Here is a 20,468-nt window from a genome sequence, read left to right as displayed (position 1 = left end):
GGATGACTAAATTGACCATGCAAATAAGATCAATGATGCCTGATTAGAGCTTGAAAAAAGTCTCGTCTGTTCATCCAGAACAAGTAGATTTTCCTAAGAGACAAGTTACTTTCATGCTCACTTTCCTGATGGGCAAGGGCCCAGCTTTGTAATCTCCCCACAAAATAGAACAAAAGGAAACTAAGAGCGCTTTCCATAAGTCAGAACTGGCTGGTGAGACCGGCATATTCAAGAATAGAATTCCGTTTTAAGGCGGATTTGTCCTGTCAAATCAGTCAATACACAAATTTTATACACTGTTGCGGTGGATATGTGAAAAAATCTCGTAGAAAAGACCCATTTCGTATTCAAAACCACAGAACCGGCCGGCCAGTTCTGACTAATGAAAAGTGCCCTAAGACAAGCATGCAACTGCCCCAGGCAAGCCAAAGTTAAGAGCTGCTTATTTAAAGGGCGAGCTGGAATTTAAACTTTTTTCAAGCCCTGCTGGACAAGTCAGGAAAGCGAGTCAACAACCACAACATAACACTAAACAGACTAAACGCTTGATCATACTGTTCTTTATTACAATTTACAGAACATTGCACTTTTAGTTCTTCTTCTTGGCAACACCAACAGTTCTTCCCTTGCGACCAGTTGTCTTGGTGTGCTGACCACGTACACGCAGACTGTAAACAACAACAAAAAAATACTTGTATTTTAAACCTGTCTTGCAAAGGGATTTAACCACAAAGCTAAACCAAAATACATACACCTTATTCGATGGTTTAACATATAATACGCGCAGATATTTTGCGAGTTGCGTAGTATTTTTCCGAGCCCCGTAGGAGTGAGGAAAAATACGAGCAATGAGCAAAATGTTATTTTTTAATTATTCCACTATTTTTTCCACCAAGTTTGGGTCCGTATTCCGTAAGTTTGTCCGTCCGTATTTTCGCCCTGTTCTACTGTGTAATAACGTGGCATGTTTTGTGCGTTCTTTCGCCCTAATATGGTAAAATGGCGCAATAGTGGAATAATAATAATTCTTTTTACATATTTGCACTTGCGACATCTCTAGCTCGACATTTTATTGGCAGTAATAGCAATAACTAGCAGTGTGACTTGTTAGGAAAAGACCTTTTCAACATTACAGCGGCCATTTTAATTTCTATTTTTGAAAGATATTATGGGAAACAACAGAATTCAAAATGGTTGTCATATCAGTAAAAAAGGTCTATTCAGTGACCAACTTTTTACAGCAAAACTGCCAATAGTGAGCAAAAATAGTGGTAAAAAAAGATTACCGGTACAGATTATTTACAATGGCGTAGCTTTCAAAAGAAGTCCACGCAATAAAATCTTGTGAGCTTACATTGACTATATTAAGTCATGGCAGGGGCCCGCCAATAGATTTAAGCTCGGGCCAAACAAGGATGAGAGTTCAAACTCTTGCTCTTGTTTGGCCTGAACTTCTCATGCACTCAGGCTCATTGACTCTCACATGATCTCATCAGGAGTCAATGCGAGTTTTCTCTTGTTTGGTCCTAGTTGATGAGAGCCAAAAAGAATTGACGAAAACTTTCACGAGAGTCAACTCTCATCAACTTTCATCCTTGTTTGACCCGGGCTTTATGGAAAACGATAAGTACATGTAGGAATGTTTCTTAACAATAAACACCATAAATTAACAACAATAACTTGTACAAGCTTACCCCCAGTAGTGACGAAGACCACGGTGAGCACGAATCTTCTTCAACCTCTCAAGGTCCTCACGAAGCTTGCTCTCAAGATTGTTGGCAAGAATCTAAAACCAAAGCACAATGATGTCAACAAGAAGTCATTACCAAAAAAAACATTTAAGTCACTTACAAGACAAGTGTAAACTACGATTTCCATACCTGGGAGTACTTGCCGTCCTTAATGTCCTTCTGCCTGTTGAGAAACCAGTCAGGGATCTTGTACTGACGAGGGTTTTGCATAATAGTTATAACTCGCTCCACCTGTCAGTTCAAAGAAAGAAAAAGTGGTTTAATAAATTATAAAGTTTACAGAACATCAAAATAAACTAAACAGGATTTCCATGGAAAACATAAATAACAGAAATATTACATCACCTCATCATCTGTGAGTTCTCCAGCACGTTTGTTCATATCAACATCAGCCTTCTTACACACAAGGTTGGCATACCTTCGCCCCACACCCTACAAACAGCAAAAACCTTGAGTTTTAATTGTTTTACTCAAACTAGAATTGGATCATAATTTCTCAAACCAACAAGGCTCTCCCGTGTGGGTCACCAAATCTTCTGGACATGAAGGAAAGTGCTTGAAGTACATGTTTTCACTCTTGGGTGATTTTAGGTTGGGGAGAAATGTTCGGGTATTTGATGTTCTTTTGTGGTTGAATTGGAAATAATCTACTTTCAAATTCTGTTTTTTGGGTCAAAATAGGAATCAAAAGTAAAATTGGCGACCACTTAGATTTCAGTGTTGTAAGGTTGGCATGTCTGGAATTGCCACAAGACAGTGACCATGGCTTTCATTTTTTCAAATCATAAAAAAATACTAGTGTCATAATTCAGTTGAATGCATGGCTGCTTATGTATCAGTCAATTCCAAGCAAGATCATCCCAACCCTGGGCAAATCCCCGGGCATTTGACTTTTTTCAAAATTTCTGATCAAATTCCCCACTATATGGGCCAGTTGCACGGTCAAATGCCCCACCGGATCGGGGCTGAAATGTCATTGTAAGTCGGTTTTCTCGTTGAATTGCAGTCGTTTTGACTACGAGTACAAGCGGATTCGCTATTAAACGACCAGTTACCTTCTCGTTAACACTTGGTCTAAAAGGACACTCATGCCCTATTTATCAGCCAATTTTTATAGGAAAAGATAGATACGTTGAAACTAGGTACTTAACATTTAATAACGTAACCAAATACTAACTTCACGCGCTTGAGCTCGCTAGCGTTTTACAGTTTATGACACATTTTGTCAACGGTCAAATGCCTGACCATCCGAGCTTCTGTTCGATCAAATTCCCCACTATCTGGGCCTCAGTAGCGGTCAAATGCCCGGGGGTTGCAGGATGATCTTGCTTGGAATTGACTGATACATTAGAGATACAAATTTCGCTTTTGAGTGTTCAACTCTAAAGCTTGGTGTAGAGCTAAACACTTGAAGAAAATTTGTTATACCTCTGTGCACCCATAAATTATTGTACATTAGTGTCAACTTTATCAGAGTAAAATATCTTTTCCAAATAATAACCCAGTTGTTACAAAACTATCTCACAGATAATTTATTGTCAGTCTGCTTACCTTGATGGAGGTAAGTGCGAACATAATCTTTTGTTTTCCATCGATGTTGGTGTTCAGTACACGCAAAATGTGTTGAAACTTCTCAGGAATTACAAGGGCCTGTGAAACAATAACTCATAAGAAAACATACAAAACAGAACATGACGTTGAGAACTAGAAAGCAGCATTCACAAATCAATATTATATAATAAAGAGACGACACTAGCTACAAAATTGTTGTTAAAAACGGCAACAACACCATTTAGTCATGTTTAGTTACAGATCTCAACGATTACCGTCACTTGAAGAACTGAGCAAAATTTACCGTATTAAACTTCTTTTACGGACTTCTAGAAATGTGCAAGAGCTATCTCTCGTTCGTAAAATTTAACCAGAAACTCTACAAATACAGGTATTTTGCGATGTGTAAAATTTCTTTTACATGATTAACGGTTTAATTGCAATTCGCAATGCTTGAGAAAACTGCAAAGCGGTTTTCAACAAAGAAACCTTCGCTAGTCGACGCTAGACAGGACAATTAAAAACTTCCACTACGTGTATTTATTTCATGACATCATACTTTGCACGTTAAGCAAATTGTCAAAATAAGCAAAAATAGTATTTCGTAAATATTCAGACACTAGAAAGCGTTATTCAAAACGTCTAAAAGTAGCCTAGAAGCTGAGATGAAGATGGATTTCTTCGTTACTTCTTGTTCTAAACGGGAACCTACCATGATGGCAGCCGAAAGAGAGCTTACCAAGGTGCATGGTGGGATTTGTATTCACTCACTGAGCCCGCGAAACGCACCAAATCAGCGGAAGACGGAGGCTAGGAACCAGTTCTCCTCATCTGGGGCGGGATTTGTGTGAAAACTTCGTGAAAAAGGCCCGTCAAAACAGTTTATAATATTTATGCATTGACTTTAAAACTTTTGCATTGACTGATTTGACAGGAAAATCAGACGAATAACGGAATTTTGTTCTCGAATATACGGCCTGGTCTGGCCGGCCAGTTCTGGCTAATGAGAAGCGTGCAAATTCGATTTGCTAGGAAAATGAAATGCTTATGCTTACCGGTAATTGTTTTTTTTTTCTACATTTAATGTAGAAAAAAACAACAATATTATCTGCAAGTGCGATAAACACGAGGTTTAGTAGCAGGAAGCCACTTGTGTACCCTGGGTGCCAGAGGGTTTTTTTTTCGGCGACGATCGCGGCTTCGCCGCTCTTTGTCGCCGCAAAAAAAAAACCCTCTGGAAACCAGGGTACCACTTGTGCCGATCGCGGGTTAAAAACTGGCTGTATAAAAACTAAATCCCTGTTTATACTACACAGCAGAAAAAAGAAAGAAAGAAAAAACGTCGAAAAAGTGAGATTATATTTCTAGAAGCCAAAAACCTACAATCACTTCAAATTGGCGCTTTGACTCTGGGAGTCAGAGAATAAAGTACCACCCCAAAATAGCTGCTCCTTGCAGATCATCGGATAATGAAGAGAGGTAGCCTGCGTAGCAGGCTACCCCGCACCTTTCGCGTTTCCCATACGCGCACTCGAAACAACGGCGCCTGCTATGCAGGATAGAAGAGGGGAAGAGGGGGTTAGTGTAGAAGACGGGGTGTGAGTAGTAAAAGCCAGGGGGAGGGGTACTCTGTAAATTTTTGGGTGTAGTGTACCGCAATGAACAACAATGAAACCCTTACCACCCTATACCACACCATGTTAAGCCAATTTTGCCACCCTATACTAGACTAGTCACCGAAAATTCCTACCAGAAAGAATTTTTTCATAAAAAATTTCTGTCTGAAAATTCCTACCCTCTCCCAAATTAACTGACTGTATCACTATATAGTATTTATAGTGTTTTTAATGGCACAACTTTGCCGCAATGATTTTATTTACGTTTAGGAAAGCCTTTTTCTCTTCCCAGTTTCTATTCTTATTCTGGAATTTTTTCCCAGACTAAACCTGTACCCTATCCCAGACTAAACTGCTTGAAAGCCATACCTTTCACAGAGGCACATACCTGAAAAGCTCATATATGGGAGTGCCCCCTCCTCGGGGGTAAAAGATAACCTGTGACAATCAGTAAACCTTTACAAATGAAAAAGAGGGCCCAGCAGTGACTAAACTTTCTCCAAGACACTTGTTTGCAAATTACTCTTTTAATAGGAACTGTACATTTCTTCATAATTATTTATAAGAAAACGTTAAATAAATTTGTTTTAATTTAGCATTCTGTCCTTGCGTTTTTTTCTTGTAACCAGCACCAAGATAGTTGAATGTTGAACAATTGTAAACAATTTCAACTGAGCTTGGCTGGGAAAGTGTTCTTTTATAGGTCCTAGATTACTCTGGTTTATTATGCGTGATTAAAGAATGAATAATGTGAAGAACAACAAGTGTAGATAAATATTGGCTTCTTTCTGACCTCACTATGTGGGCAAACATGGCCATTACATAGACTTTTTTTGAAAGATTACAATCTAAGGTATTATCTTTCATGAATGTTATTTACTATTCTTTGAGACACTTGATTTGGTGTTTATTGAACATCTGCTATGGCAATGTGAATAATGAGACAGCAATTTTGGTTTACTTTTAAAGATAGACACTTACACCTACATTTCCAAGAGATAACTTAAAGTTGCAAGAAGTCCTTCTGTAAGTGAGATGCCAGAGTGAAAATACAAAGCATCAGTCAGAAAGGAAAACATATTAAAAAAAGAAAGCAGTTCAAAAACTATTACAGTCCAATTTCAAATATCCAAACTTCATAGGACTGGGGAAACAGACTTATTGAGAGTTCCAAAATAATAATAAAAAATACATATTAACTAAAGGTGAATATGAAACTGACAAGACAATAATATCACTCTGAAAAATTTAGATTGGAGCGGTAAATCCTACTACACCTGTAAGTTCAGTTCCTGTTTACCCTTTCAGTCAAAATCTATAGCTTAAGTAATGAAAAAAATTATTCTCTATACTGGTCTACCTATAACACTCATAGTAATGTTGGGAGACTTTGATAATTGATGCCTCTTCCTAACATACAAAACTGAAAACTTATGAAACCAAACGGTACAAACATCTTATGGAATGCCAAAACAAACATCCTTCTGTTACTTGCAATCTTGAACTTGATAACTTGAAGTTTTTTTCTAGACTGTTCACAGTCCCCTTTTTTCCGTGAAGTCATAAAGATCAATATTATTGTTGAGTTCAACAGGCCGCCATCTTGGTTCCTGAACGCATATGAAAAATGGGGAGAGTGCAAAAACCCTGTGGGTAGGGAAGCAGGGTGTTTATAGTGTGAGGGTGGGGGGGTGAAAATTTTTTTTTTGACCTGGCACCCCTCCCCTCCCCCCTCCCCTACCCACAGGTATTTTGCTCTCTCCCCAGTTTTTGCTCGCGTTCAGGAACCAAAATGGCAGTTCGTCAAACTCAACAATCGATCTCTACAACTTCACGGGAAAATAAGGGACTGTGAACAGTCTAAGTTTTTTTTTTTCAACATACACTCTAACATCCAAATGCATCACTCAGAGGTAGTTTTACAACTCCAACTCCACCGCCAAGTCTGCGATAGTTCATTCCTCCATAAAGCTTCCATTGGTTGGACACTGGGTCAAACACTTCAATTGTCTTAAGATATGTGGTGCCATCAAAGCCGCCAACAGCAAGAAGTTGCCCATTCACTACTGCCAGTCCTACTCCACTGCGGCGAGAGTTCATTGCGACTACTGGAAACCACTGGTTTGTTTTGGGATCATAGCATTCGGCACTGCTGAGTTCTGTTGCATCGTCTCTCCCTCCAACTACACAAAAAGGAAACATGCCTCACTTTTTTTTATAAAAAGGTGATTGACAATGTTATTATTATAAACCTTTGAATTTGTATGCATTATGAGTGAATTTGCTGTGACAACTGGGGAATATGCAATAAACAGCTCCACTTTGCCTGGTCAATTTTGAATAAAGGTTGCACAGAGATTTGCTTAAAACTTGTGCGTTGCAATGGCAAACCAAGAGTGAGATCAAAGGCTCTATGAGCAAAGTCGTGAATGTGGTATATTATAAACTGATAGCCCAGAATTAGCCAAAATAAATTTAAAATGTCTAATGACATACGACAATTTTTGTAATTGTCTATAAAATCTGTTAAACGTACATCATAGTCGAGTCATGTTTAAAATTCTAGCTGCTAAGTGATAAATAACCCCATATTCTAACTGAAAACTAACCATCCAGTAGTCCATCGAGGCCTTCTAGCTAAGCAGCTAAGAAGTGAAGATTATTTCAGAGCTTAAAATAATTAATTCTGAGAGAGACACGTATAGTGGTAACAAGATATGAGGTACCTTAAGATGCTGCGAAGCTGGTAATGGAAAGAAGCTAGGGAATTTTTTTTCACCAAACTGTTTCACGTTTGCTAAAGGGTTCTTTAGTTAATAACCAGGTAACTCAGCCATTTATACAGGACAGTGGTATTATTCGACATACATTTTTCTCTGTTAAAGAATGGCAGACACTGTGACAGAAGGCAAATAATTAAAAGAAACTAACAGATGCCTGATACATGTGACTTCTAAGAATTGAAATTGGCAGGAAACAGTAAAGTCAACATAATTTATTATCAATTTAGAGGCCTGATACATGTATCAAATGAAAACTGCTGCTTATTTCCTTTTCTGGTACCTTTACTTGCAACCAAAAAGTTAACTTTACCCCTTTACATGCCACAAATATCATCAATGCATTTTAATCAGCCTTATTAATTCGTTTTTAAATAATCTCTATACATTGCCAGTCATTCTGCATATATTTGGTGGCCATGTTGGATTAAAGGATCTGAACCTTAAAGCTTGTTTATCTTTTACTCTTTGTTTTCAGCAGTCAATAACAATAACTTCCAAATATTTTATTTTTCAAGCTGTACAGTCTGCTAAAAGTCAATTTATAGAGAGCAGTATTCACTGTTTGTGAAATGAGAGTAAATTCGAAATAAAATTATTTTTCTGATCATGTGTTTCATACAAGTTACTACAGGATGTTCATTCCAGCCCACACCTCTTGACAGCCTAGCCCCATGCAGAGTTCAGTGATGTGCTGTATTGCAGGATATTGCTTTGGCGAATCTGTAAATTAATTCAAAATTCTATGTGCCTTGCTAAAATAAATCTGCAGGACAACACATACAACAAACCATCTCAGTGTAAGCAATTTGTTATTTATCAACATGGCATGCAACCAGGTTTCTTTTCGGCTGAGATGACTGCATGCATTTATTGGGGGGGGGGGGGAGGCATAGGACATGTACAGAAATCAACCTTAAGGTTACTATTGTTATATTAGTGGCTATTACATTTTAGCGATTTTAGTGAGTTGGGCGAAAATCGCTAAATTTAGTACTTGCTAAAATTTGTCTTGGTCAAATTTCAAGTACCTTCCCGGTACCCCCTTCCCACCCTAATGGAACACAAAAATGGATACTGGTAACTCGTTCTTTTAGGCAATGCAATTTATGTTCATTCAATGTCAAGATACGGTAGTTTTTTTTCTTTTACTGAACACTTATTTTCATCTTAGCCACATGTTCATCACCGGCCAGTAAAAGCTGGTTTACACGATATTACTATTTTTTGAAGTTTTTGGAAAATCTTCATATTAAATAGTCGCTAAATCTTGCTCAGAAAAAAACGCTTAAATTAATAGCCGCTAACAATAGTACTCTCTCAGTATTTCTTTGAATGTCTACCCCATAGCACTCAGTGGATGTTGACAAAGCAAAAAATTACCTGAGTGCAATGATACACCCCTGGAGAACTACAATTACCACAGTTGAACTAATATGTCCCTTCTTTGACAGACCATGTGTATGAAGAAAAAATAATTGTAAGGGACTGATGCACAATACAGTGTTTACAAATGTAGTTTTGCCTTCAAAAGCAGAGCAAATTTATCATTCACATAAGGCTTGCTACCTAATGAGCTACGAATGCCAAAGGATTTTTTGATTTAAGAGATAGATGTACTTGGGAACTTCGTTAACGAGAGTGTGACAACGAATATAAAATATTACTAGATACAAAAACTTGACGAACGTGCAAATGAATGATCGACCGAAAGACAAAGCAAGCCAACTATAGATATCTATAATCGTTTCGAAAGGCATCAGTTTAATCTTGCTGAGTGAGACTAATTTGTAGTGAAAAATACAGCCTTATTTAGGGTGATTTATTACTTACCAACTATTTGATTGCATTTCAATTAAAGATAATATCATATCCGCAGACTTTCAAAATAAGCTATCGATCGGCGTGCAAGTTTCTTGCTTCCTTGGCCATCCTTTCCGTTGCATTGTGTGTAAATGTGGATTCGAGCACTGGCCTCACTAGAAAAATTCCTTCCAGAAAGGAAAAAAAATTTGTATTCTCCTGATGTACATCCACAAGTTCGCATTACAACTCGGGAAACCAGCCCTTGTCCACGTTCATCCGCCATTTTGAACTTAATTTAAACTTAATATAAAATTGCCAGGTTACCAAGCGAGTTTTACACCACCCAGCAAACCGCTATAAGTCGTTCATTACATTCACGACTTAAAAATGATTAACAGTGGTTCAAGGACACTGAGTTTTAAAACACAAGGCTTTTGATTGTTGGCTGTGTTAAGATTTTGTCTTTCAAGAGACACTAAGCGTAAACTGAGTAAATTAATGCAACAGTGAACTATACAAGATCAATAACACATTACTTTTAGGATCTTACCAACATAAAGTTTGTCCTGGAACAAAGCTGCCCCAAGATGCTTTCTTCGTGTTCCCATGGGAGCAACTGGGCTCCACCGATTTGTTGTAGGATCATATTTCTCTACTGTGTTTAAAGGTGAAGTGCCATCAGAGCCCCCAATGGCATAGAGATATCCATCAAGCACAGCAACACCCACGCCCAGTCGGCGAGAACACATAGACGCCACTCGGAACCATCTGTTTTCTTGAGGGTCATACTTTTCAACAATGTAAAGACATGATACACCATCTTGCCCTCCAACAGCATACATGTACCTAAAAGAATTGTTTTAAAAATGATACACATGTTCGTACTTAATTTTGCAGGTCTTAAATTTCGCAATTTTTCAGGATTCTCAAATCGCAAAATTAAAGAACTGCACTGTGTATGTTTTTAGACATATTTTTAAATGTTTTTGATGTAATTTTTGGTCATATTGTGAAAAACAAAACCCCAAATAAAACCCCTGCTATGCAGGCTAACCAAAAGAAAGATATTCGGACATACTATACATCTTAAGTCTCCTACAAGTTTCATTGTGATTGCTTAAATATTCTGGAAGTTACATAGGGAGGGGGGGGGGCTTCCTTTCGGTCCAAGAAGGTCCAAAAAAGCCCGGTCTAAATAGGGCTTAACTAATACCACACATCCCATATGGACACTAGCCTACGGGGGTGGGTACGACTACACGTAGACTACATGGATACGACTACACGTAGATCACCACTTATCAAATGAATAAATCTGAACTCACCCGTTAAGTACAGCGACACCAACACTGGTCCGGCAAGTGCAAGTAGGTGAAACTTCACTGCTCCATTGATTTGTTTTGGGGTCATACCTTTCAACACTGTTGAGATAGCTACTGCCATCATGACCCCCAACAGCATACAGTAAATTGTCCAAAACTGCGACACCTACACCACAGCGTCGTTTACTCATAGTCGCCACCATTTTCCAATCATTTGTCTGCGGCTCATAGCGTTCGACGCTACTGATGGCATCCCCACTACACCACCCACCCACAGCAAACAATACTTCCGAGCATTTGGTTGGTTTCCTCGGTCGGGTTCGTGGTCCCTGCATGAGCAACCTTTGCTCCGGAAGTAAAAGATAGTTCTTTGCTTCATCAACTAGGTCCCTACATGATTCGTCACTTTTCACCAAAGGATCAGTACCAACCACACCAACTAAGAACTTGGGCCCTAACAGCGGTAAGCGGACGTGTTGCAAAATCTGCGAAAGATGACATCGCCTCTCGGAAACGCTATATTTGACCCAGTTTATAACCGCTGTAAAAACTTGTTCTTCTGAACGAATGTTTAGCTCGTCGCTCGAGAGAATGTCCAGTAATTGCGTCACCGGTAGAAGCAGGAATTCCTCGCTTTCCATGACTTCTTGAAAGTTGTGTTGAGTGAAAATGTCAGCGATACGTAACAACTCGCGGCAAGCATGAGTATCAGCGAAGGCTCTAATACCAAGGCAGTTCGATGGGTCGAGTTGACGTTTTAGAAATTCGCAGCAGATTTCTTGAATTTCTGAGATTTGAAGAAGACAAGCGGCAGGGAGAAGCGCTTGAACGTTACTTTCTTCGACAGTAATCGTCGCCGTGTAGGCAAAATCAACCAGCAATTCCATTGCAGTTTCGTCGACATCTTGGATTGTAATTTCCATTTGGCGGCTTTCCGCCATTTCTCCGGTGAACATGGCGCGAAAATACGGGCTACAAGCCGCCAAAATCACTCGATGGGCAAACAGAGTTTTGCTACCAGCCTTAATAACGACATCACATAGTTCTTTGCATTGCCGTAAAGCCTCTAAAGTGTCCAGAAGTTGTTTAGGGTGGCGATCAGAGATATGCCTCATTCTCGGTTTGTTGAGTTGAGAAGACGACTTCAAAGGGCTGCCAGACAAGAAACCCAGGTCAATCGCTGCGGTTTTCTCCATGTTTTCGAAAGTCAAGATCTATACCTTCTGTTCTGAACGGTTGCTGTGTAATTTAACTCATTTTGTTATTAATTTGTGGCAACAATGATGTAAATTCTTCCTCTTTTCGCCACAACAACAAGCAAATACGACTTTGTGCCTGGCTGTGTAACCTGGCGTCGGGGAAGAGAAGAAACGAAAAGAACGCAATGGGATTTGAAAAGGAGGAATGGATAGGAGTTGAAAGGCCCTCCTCCGCATGGTACTATTTCCTTGTTAATGTTATTTTTAAATCTTCCATCTCTCATTATGTTACCAACTTTTTTATATTGTAATTGGCCACAAAATTACCAGTTTAAAATATCCGACAACAATCTTTTTCTGTCCTGTTTCTGTTTACACCGTTAATAATTTTATTTCCTGTTACTGTTAAATGTAATTTAAGGGGAAAGTGAAAATAAAGATTGATTGATTGTTTATTTTATTCGCATTATTTCTGGAATTCAGCACTTATTAGTCGAAAGCTATATGCACTGATATATAGTCGATGATGAGAGTGGCGATTGCCATGCAATCATGACAAACGAAAACAACGGAATCAACTTTTGGCTCAGCCAATGCAAAACCAACACAAATGAAAATCCACTCTAAGATAGCCTAAATTTTTGTGGTGCAAACCTACAGAAACACAGATCGTATGCGGAGAATCCAACGACTTATTAAAAGAAGTCAAACAGTTCGCAACCGGTCAAAATTTCTGGGATATAAATTTCGATGGACTAGTGTCTTACCAAGGGGGGGGAGGTGGGGGGGGGGGGGTGTAGTCCTAGTCTGAATACTCCTAGTCTCTTCATTCTATTAAGCTGGAGTTGAGGCCAGTTATTTTTTGCCGGCGTCAGAGCTATTGAGGGCAACTGAGACATGAACATAAACGCAAGCATAAGACACCTTTTTTTCGTATGTTGGGAATCACCGGAACAAGCATGGCAAAAGCACTTGGCCGAACGATGATGAGAGTTGATGAGAGTTGTCTCTCATGAGAGTTAACGTCAACTCTCATTGACTATCATGAACTTGGGCCAAACGAGAGAAAACTCTCATCGACTCTCGTGAAAAATTTGAACACGTTCAAGTCGATGAGAGCCCATGAGAGCGCACGAGAGTCGATGAGAGTGCATGAGAGTTCCATGCCAACTTGAGAGTGAGAGTTTGAGCTCTCATCCTCGTTTGGCCCGGGCTTTAGCCTAAGCACAAGAAGAATGAAGAGTTTTGTTTTTCTTTTGCTCATGCTCATGCTAAGGCAGCGGTTATTCTTAGTGAGGACAACATAAGAAGTATAAGCGAGTTATTGGCCTGGTTTCTGAGCCTTCCAATAGTTTACTTTTCAAGACGATAATTTAAACAGATCAGAGTCAGTTCACTTTGACTTTTATTGGCATTCAAGGTCCTTTCCTGTTTTTCACATTTTCCATTCCTTGAAGCTATGCCACGATTTTTCGAAATTATTCGAGCCACTCCAAGCTTTCATGTTGATCTAGCATACTGCGGTTTAATTCTCTAGGCCCAAGGATAAGACTTCGGCTCCCCGTGCCTAGGGCCCGCCGGCTAAGATCCTCAAATGGCTTCGAAGGCTTCGGGCACTGGAGAGCATGTCATAAGAGATGATACAAAGTATACGGTAACAGCAGGAAGCTGAAGGAATCTAAAACTGATTGCGTGACTGTTGATTAGGTGAGGCATCGATCCTGCTCTGAATTTTTTCAAGGTAAGTGCATGTGTGATTTGCCAACTAGAGTTCCAATTCTTAACAAATTGAATTAAACTTGAGTCTATTCGAGTCTTGTTCGCTATTATCGCATTCTTCGTGCTGCAGTACAGGGTTTGAAGACGAGAAATTTAGTCCCTGCATACTTTTAGCATTGCTCTCTGTTTCACTGTTCATCCCTGCTATTGTGGAAGCAAAGTTACCCAGTATTATTTCACCTTCCGTTTTTGCTCGATAAGAAGCGATCTTACGTTCAAAACCTAGGAATAGAATTGAGATCAAAATGCCAGCAGCGACAAGGAGGAAGACGCCGTTGTAGTTATGTATGGACAATCTGTCCGGCATTTTTTCAAAATCTTCCTTTTTTAAGCACTTGCGTACCAGCCACTTGCTCCAGAGTTCTGCTAAAACGTTGTCACCACTTAATTGTAGAATACTGTTCGAGATAGCCTGGGTCCAGGGGGAGTTTTTTCTAAGTACCAATCCGTAACCAGAAATGCCAAAGGGTTTTCCCACGATTCTTAGGGAACAGTCGTACTGCGAAGAGACCATGTGTTCTAGGTAGGGTTGGTCATCTATATAAACTGAAAGTTCCCTAAGAACAAGAATGAAGACATGATCAGGATTACGCTAGTCTGTTCCTTGCGTTCAGCTGGGGACCAGCGCGAAGAACGGCGAGTAAAAAAAAAAATACGAAATTATTTGCCTTTTTTCACTCGCCATTATTTTGCGCTGTTTCTCAATTAACCAACGTGGCTTGGAAGAGAATTACGCAAAACCAAACGCCTGGAAGAGACAAAAATTGCGCAAATATGCAAAAAAGGAAAACTGAATCTGCTGACATATATCTATTTACTGTTCAACAGTGGATGAAGGTCCACCTTTTATCATGCATGCCATTGAAACCAATTCATTCATTCATTCATTAAGTCATTCATTCACTCACTCACTCACTCACTCATTCCTTCGTTCGTCCATTCTTTCCTTCTTTTATTTATATTATTTATTGATTTTCCTTTCCTCTTGCTGAATGATTATTGCATCATGATATTGTGAAAGCAGCTGCTGTTGTGTTTTGAAATCAGGAACGGAAGGCTGGCATGTGTATGGCTTTCTTTCGATAGTAAGAAGCACCTTCCGACTTTCTCCCTCGCTTCTTGTCGATGAAAACTGGGAGCGCGCGGAAGGCTTTGGGAACGAGATTGTACTAGAGACTGACGAGCTGTAATTCGCGTTATAAATCTCACTTTAATATACACGCCGAAGCACGCAGATTGACTAGACCTTACCCTGACTTCACTTTCTTTACTCCATCGTGCACATTTTCCACGTTGTGGTCTTTCATGTTCTGATAGATCTTACGCATGCGCGGGTCACGATTAAACTTAAAGTAGGCCTCAGTGCTGGTCGACTTGAGTGTTCCAAAGTGGAAGCCTGAGGGAGGATTTACCATCTGTGGAATAAAAAAATATGATGAAATATTTACACTTGTGTTACATAGTAGGCCTAATATGTTACAAGCGTGTGAGCGACAACCCTGAACAAGAGAAAACAAAGCTCTCTCTTCTAAAGATCAGAGTTTCGCTTAGATGTTCTAAAAGTGTTAACTCTAATATCACATCTTCAGGGCTTAGTATTCCTGTGAACTGATCCCATGATCCGAATATACAAATATATATAGACAAGTGATTTGTACTTTTTCCAATAAGTAGGAGTGAACGTCTCGCTTGTGCGTAGCGGCCTTATTTCCCAGCAGGGGTGGATCTAGGGGAGGGTGCGCAGCCTCCCCCCCGAAATGACCTGCGGCTTTCTAATACAATATGTATTCTGCAAAAAAAAAAAGTCAGTAACGCCACTCCTTAGTGGTGCATCCCCTCCTATGAAAAATCCTGGATCCGCCACTGCCCAGACCAAAGTTAGTAGAGGGGGTTTATCTATAAATCCGTTAGAGTTTACCTTTTCATCATGTATCCCTGTTATCGGTGATTCTGCTTCATCTTTCACTTTATTAGCCGCAAGATTTGCTGTGTATGTGCTACTCAGGATGATCATCGCAAACGCGAAGAAAATTGCCACAAAGCGCGCACTTAGGCTCCTTGGAAAACCACTTCCCGCCGGCACGTGCACGAACGTGCTCCACGTGTAAGACATGCTTTCTAGAAGAGTCACTCTTTGTCTCCTTTGAAAGTAACTCTTTTCTCTTCTGAAGAAAGTGCGCCTGCTCTTAGAGTAAAACTCGCTCGTTTTTCGGTCCAAGAACCACAACGCAATGAGAATGGTAAAAATAGTAGTCACGATAGCAATCCACAAACTTGTTCCAAATGGCTCGAGAAATTCCATAGTTATTACAGGTCTGGCCGTGTTTCCGTTGGATATCATCATTCCAATACCAACTTCGCCGTAAGGAGAAGTGAAATCTACAACTTGGCTGCGTTGTGCGTTGATGGTGATAGTACCCAGCGCTATATCGGCGTGTCCGTACAGCACCTCTCCTATCATTCCATTCCAGCGCCCTGTGGCATCGTCTATGGCACCATACTTTCCATCTGGGACAAGATAAAGCTCGTACGAGAAACCAAGCTTGTTCTGTATCAAGCCCAGGAGGTCGATCATTAGACCAGATACACAGAAAATGTATAGTTCGTCTGTGTCATTCAAGATTTCTGAGTGCACATGGTCGTAACAAGGCACGCCTACTTCGCAACTGGGTTGAAGTGATCTGCGCTGTAGACTTTGTCTTGTGCATATCTTTGCGCCTTCGCAGCCTAGCACACTACCGACCTTGTAAAGGTACTGACCGTGTGCTATACTAACAATTCTGAGAGCCTTTGGAGTAATGCGAGGAATGGGACCGAGCTGTACCGGAAGAATGTTGCCTTCCATTTGAATAGTACTTCCTTTATTTCGATATACTCCAATTTGTCTCCAAGATCGGTCCTCCACAGAGTTGTTACTTTCAAGCTTTAAAATGGTGTAGGTATCACTAAGAATTTGCTGATCAAAATTAGGGCTAGGGATTGCCTGTTCAAGATGACTGTGAAAAGAGCAAAAAATTAGTGAGAAGTCTGCTTGTAATAAAAAAACCCAACTAACCCAGGTTATCCTAGCAAGGTAGCAAGATCTAGTATCTCAGTCAGTCTAACGAACTTACCGATATATCTAAAGAATGTTTTAAAAACACTGATTTTGAGCTTTGGTATGCCTAGAAAGGGTCTGTGAACAAGGAGTTTACTCTTAGAAGTTTATTTACTACCCCTTCTAAAACCCCAAGTTGACGCAGCACAACATTGTTCTTAACTATTTCCCTATGAAAGGTTCCATTTCCCAGCCCAAATTTTGCTCATATCCCATTTCCCAGTCTCTGTTTTGCCCAAATCCCAGTCCCATTTTCTGTTTTGCGATTCCCAGTCCCAGCGAACCAAATCCAATTTTCCCAGTGAAAAAATAGGCAAATCCCAGTACCCATTTTACCCCTCAAGGCCCCTTCTACAATTCATGATCATTTTACCCAGTCTATTAAATTATTTTAATCCCAGTCTTTAATAAAAGGAACAAATTCAACACAAAGAAATCTGGCCTTAATTGCGTAACAAATTTGTAACTAACACATTAAAAGTTTTTTTAAAAGCTTACCTTCGAAACTTTACATGTGGGATCCATTGAGAACCACCAAAACAAGACTCGTTTATTGAAGGAAAAACAGTCACAAATGACTCATGAAAATCAGCTTGTACTGAAGAAGATAGAATCTGTAGTGCTTTCATTGCTGTAGTCATGAAATAAAAAAGAACGAAAAATATTATCACACGCCCCGGGCCCACAACAGAAAAAATATTCCTTTTTCTACGTGACACGCATGTTCTGTTATATGAGCTACACATGTTGTACAGTTATCACTCAGATAGCAATTTACTTCAGTACGAGTACCATAGTAGAGAGCGAGACGTTACGCAAAAGCTGTCGTTAAAGTACAGTCAACTATCTCTCAACGGACACCTCTTGTAGCTAGACTGAACGGACACCTGTTGTTAGTCCTGTGCCTGCCGTTTTGTCAGTCGCCTTCAGCTCAGAGTAACTAAAAATAAACTCCCTATAAGACGGACGCCTCTCTGATGACGAACAGTTGAGACGTTCCAGACGGTGTCCGTCTTAGAGAAAGTTCACTGTAATCACAAACAAGCTAAATAAAAACTTAGCGTTTGCATTAAGGCTCCGTCCACACTGACCCGGGTAAATTTGAAAACGTATCTTTTTTCCATGATTAGGCCAACCGTCCACACTGAAACGGCGTTCTAGATCTCGGTCACCGAAAACGGGGCTTTTCAAAAACGCTCACCAATGAAGCGTATCGTTTTCAAATTTACCCGGGTTAATGTGGACGGGGCCCAAGTTTGTGTTAATAAGCCTGTATACTGACGACTGGTTTCATTTATGTCCCTAATTGGCCAAAACACAACGTGATCTCTGCTCCGATTGTCCAGTACATTCTCGTCCCAGCCGCTTTCAGAGCCGCTTGTCCCTCTTAGCCGGTAGAGCCTGGGGCAAGAGTAACAAGGGGCCCTGGGGACGTATGATTTGATTGGCTAGATTTTAACATTAACAAAGAGAATTTAAATCTAGCCAAACAAATCAACCGTAGTAAAATCCCTTACAACAAGTATTCTACGGTGTTTGGTTTGCTGTTTTCCTTTGTTCTGTCATCATCAGTTCCCCGGCCACTTGTTCCTCTGCCCCGGCTGCCGGCGCGGGCAAGCGGACGAGATGGTTCCAGCACGCCACGCAAGAGTACATACCAGACCATATTTCAAATCTTTTCTTACCTATCGTTTCGTCTGAAGTATTGAGTCTAATTCCAACGAAATTTAAAACAGATATTTTCTCCAGCAGTGTCGTTTATTGCACGGACAACACTCTCCGTTCCAATCCACAGAAACTTTTCAGAAACCATTCCCAGGCCCTTCGCAACTTCAAACATAATCTTCACTAAATGCTGTCGACAAGCCAAAACGATTACTTTTATCTCTTGGATTTTTATTCTGACCAATTCTTCCGCTATAAGAAACTTTGAGGCGCTATCAAGTAAATTCTTGGACGGGAGTACAGCCTCGAAGACATTGCCAGCGCGTGTTTTGTCGCCAGAAATAATCTCCTTTGCTAGTTTATCGTTTCCCTCGTGGATTTCATATATAATGGAGTACTTGTCAACTTGAAGAGAGTCCAGGATCCCTTGAATCACTTCAGATTGATGGGTTAAGGGAGATCGAAGGAATTTATAGTTCTGAAACAGCTCCTAATAAATAAAGGGAGAGGCATAAATGACTTATTCTATTGAAATTATCAACACTTCACATCCGTCAAGTCTTAGAGATCAGAGAATAAATTCTGAAATTGTTTTTACATCAAGTTAAGATAATATTCCACGCCTTCGTAAATACAGTAATTGATATTGTAATGAGTATAAATTAAATATTGATAATCTACAGCAATGTCTCTCTGGTTTAGATGAAACTTAAGCTAGAAAATGGAATTAAATTAAAACCTGGGTTGATAGTCGGGCTATACATTAATACAATGTATAGAATGACATACATTTTTATCCGATTAAGTTAATTGGTTTTCGTTGTATTAGAAGTACCCATTTATGACACCGGTTTGCGCATGCTATTTAACAGTAAGTATAGAACGAGAAATTCGCTAAAACGGCTGTATTAGGACAGTAAAGTAACTCAGTTGATTTGGTTGTCGAAGGCACTGTAATCTAACTGAGTAACTTTATCTGTTTACTTTTAAAGTTATTATTAAAGCAGGTTAACTTTCACCCACTATTATTTCTCTGGACAACCATTACCTGATTTTCAAAGGCTGGATCTCTATTTGTACCCAAAATTAGTACAGGAACAAGTCCGAAAAACTTCGTAAATTCGTAAGCAACTGGACTTTCAGTTGACAGGAAAACTGCATGAACTTGTCGAGGAAGCAACTCCTGACACAGCATATCAAGAATGTCTCCAAATGACTGCAAGTCTCTCTTAGAAACGGAAACAAATTCAAATTTTACTTCATGTCGCAAATATGGAAGCTTGTCGACGAGTTTAAGGGCTCTCTGGAAAACGCCAGTCCAATTTGAGCTTGAATGCACGTCTGTGATGAGTGCTAAGCGAATACTTGGCTGATGAGGCACTGCTAAACATCGCGTATGGCATACGATGATATGAAGAATGATAAAATATTTGTAGAACATATCCAAACTTATTTTAAAATGGTATTCACCATGACAAATTGATATTTTGTGGACATACTGGGTTGGTTTAACCAATGTAACGGTAAACCACGATACCAGACACAAGTTTTAGTCCAAAAGCTTGCTCTTGACTACAGTTGTTCCTGACAAATTTCAATATTTCTTGTCCCGCCGGTTTTTGTTGTGTTTAAATTGGCGTCGTTAAGTAAAACTCACTTTTGACCGGTAAAAATCGAGAAATTAAGGTGGTTAACCAGTAATAATTTGCGGTAAATAAGTCCCAGCTAACAATTACAGGACGTGATTTTAAGGTCTTGTTTTCTGTGTTTTAAAACTCAGTTCTTGAAGCCGGAAAGTGATAGACTTCCTACACATGTTTTCCGACGACTCACGTTTTTTCAAGTGAATTGTATATCAGTCTGTGCTAATTTATTGGCAGGTGCCCAATTTGTCTCCCGCCG

The 20,468-nt window shown here is 39.7% G+C and overlaps 3 protein-coding genes across 3 annotated transcripts; all 3 read right to left on the bottom strand.

Moving 5' to 3' along the window:
* Window positions 1-545: 545 nt before the first annotated feature.
* LOC144628474 (small ribosomal subunit protein uS13) lies at window positions 546-3,459 on the bottom strand. The gene is made up of 5 exons (XM_078486583.1): window positions 3,303-3,459; window positions 2,097-2,183; window positions 1,881-1,982; window positions 1,695-1,786; window positions 546-668 (listed from the first exon to the last, which is right to left on the bottom strand). Exons 1-5 carry the CDS (start codon window positions 3,324-3,326, stop codon window positions 590-592), a joined length of 384 nt encoding a protein of 127 aa, XP_078342709.1. The 5' UTR covers window positions 3,327-3,459; the 3' UTR covers window positions 546-589.
* A 1,966-nt stretch (window positions 3,460-5,425) lies between these two features.
* Window positions 5,426-12,258, bottom strand: LOC144667494 (kelch-like protein 20). The gene is made up of 3 exons (XM_078528919.1): window positions 10,830-12,258; window positions 10,055-10,350; window positions 5,426-7,101 (listed from the first exon to the last, which is right to left on the bottom strand). Exons 1-3 carry the CDS (start codon window positions 12,020-12,022, stop codon window positions 6,806-6,808), a joined length of 1,785 nt encoding a protein of 594 aa, XP_078385045.1. The 5' UTR covers window positions 12,023-12,258; the 3' UTR covers window positions 5,426-6,805.
* Window positions 12,259-13,221: 963 nt separating this feature from the next.
* On the bottom strand, window positions 13,222-18,722 carry LOC144650415 (glutamate receptor ionotropic, NMDA 1-like). Its single transcript, XM_078510084.1, has 5 exons — window positions 18,587-18,722; window positions 17,400-17,532; window positions 15,723-16,800; window positions 15,056-15,219; window positions 13,222-14,361 (listed from the first exon to the last, which is right to left on the bottom strand). Exons 2-5 carry the CDS (start codon window positions 17,528-17,530, stop codon window positions 13,806-13,808), a joined length of 1,929 nt encoding a protein of 642 aa, XP_078366210.1. The 5' UTR covers window positions 17,531-17,532; window positions 18,587-18,722; the 3' UTR covers window positions 13,222-13,805.
* Between the last annotated feature and the right edge of the window lie 1,746 nt (window positions 18,723-20,468).

Source organism: Oculina patagonica, chromosome 1 (assembly GCF_052425735.1).
Source record: "Oculina patagonica isolate OP01 chromosome 1, crgOcupat, whole genome shotgun sequence".
NCBI lineage: Eukaryota > Metazoa > Cnidaria > Anthozoa > Scleractinia > Oculinidae > Oculina > Oculina patagonica.
This window is presented reverse-complemented; position numbering and strand designations above follow the sequence as displayed.

Excerpts from the sequence above, each read along its gene's own strand:
- LOC144628474 (XM_078486583.1), bottom strand. The coding sequence starts at position 3,326 with ATGTTCGCACTTACCTCCATCAAG. Across the intron at positions 2,184-3,302 it reads TCGCACTTACCTCCATCAAG|GGTGTGGGGCGAAGGTATGC; the intron begins GTAAGCAGACTG and ends TGCTGTTTGTAG. Across the intron at positions 669-1,694 it reads GGTCTTCGTCACTACTGGGG|TCTGCGTGTACGTGGTCAGC; the intron begins GTAAGCTTGTAC and ends TGTTGTTTACAG.
- LOC144667494 (XM_078528919.1), bottom strand. The coding sequence starts at position 12,022 with ATGGAGAAAACCGCAGCGATTGACCTGGGTTTCTTGTCTGGCAGCCCT. Across the intron at positions 10,351-10,829 it reads GGTGTCGCTGTACTTAACGG|GTACATGTATGCTGTTGGAG; the intron begins GTGAGTTCAGAT and ends CAATTCTTTTAG. Across the intron at positions 7,102-10,054 it reads CCAGGACAAACTTTATGTTG|TTGGAGGGAGAGACGATGCA; the intron begins GTAAGATCCTAA and ends CTTTTTGTGTAG.
- LOC144650415 (XM_078510084.1), bottom strand. The coding sequence starts at position 17,530 with ATGAAAGCACTACAGATTCTATCTTCTTCAGTACAAGCTGATTTTCAT. Across the intron at positions 16,801-17,399 it reads CCACATGTAAAGTTTCGAAG|TCATCTTGAACAGGCAATCC; the intron begins GTAAGCTTTTAA and ends CTCTTTTCACAG. Across the intron at positions 14,362-15,055 it reads GTAAAGAAAGTGAAGTCAGG|GGAACTTTCAGTTTATATAG; the intron begins GTAAGGTCTAGT and ends TCTTGTTCTTAG.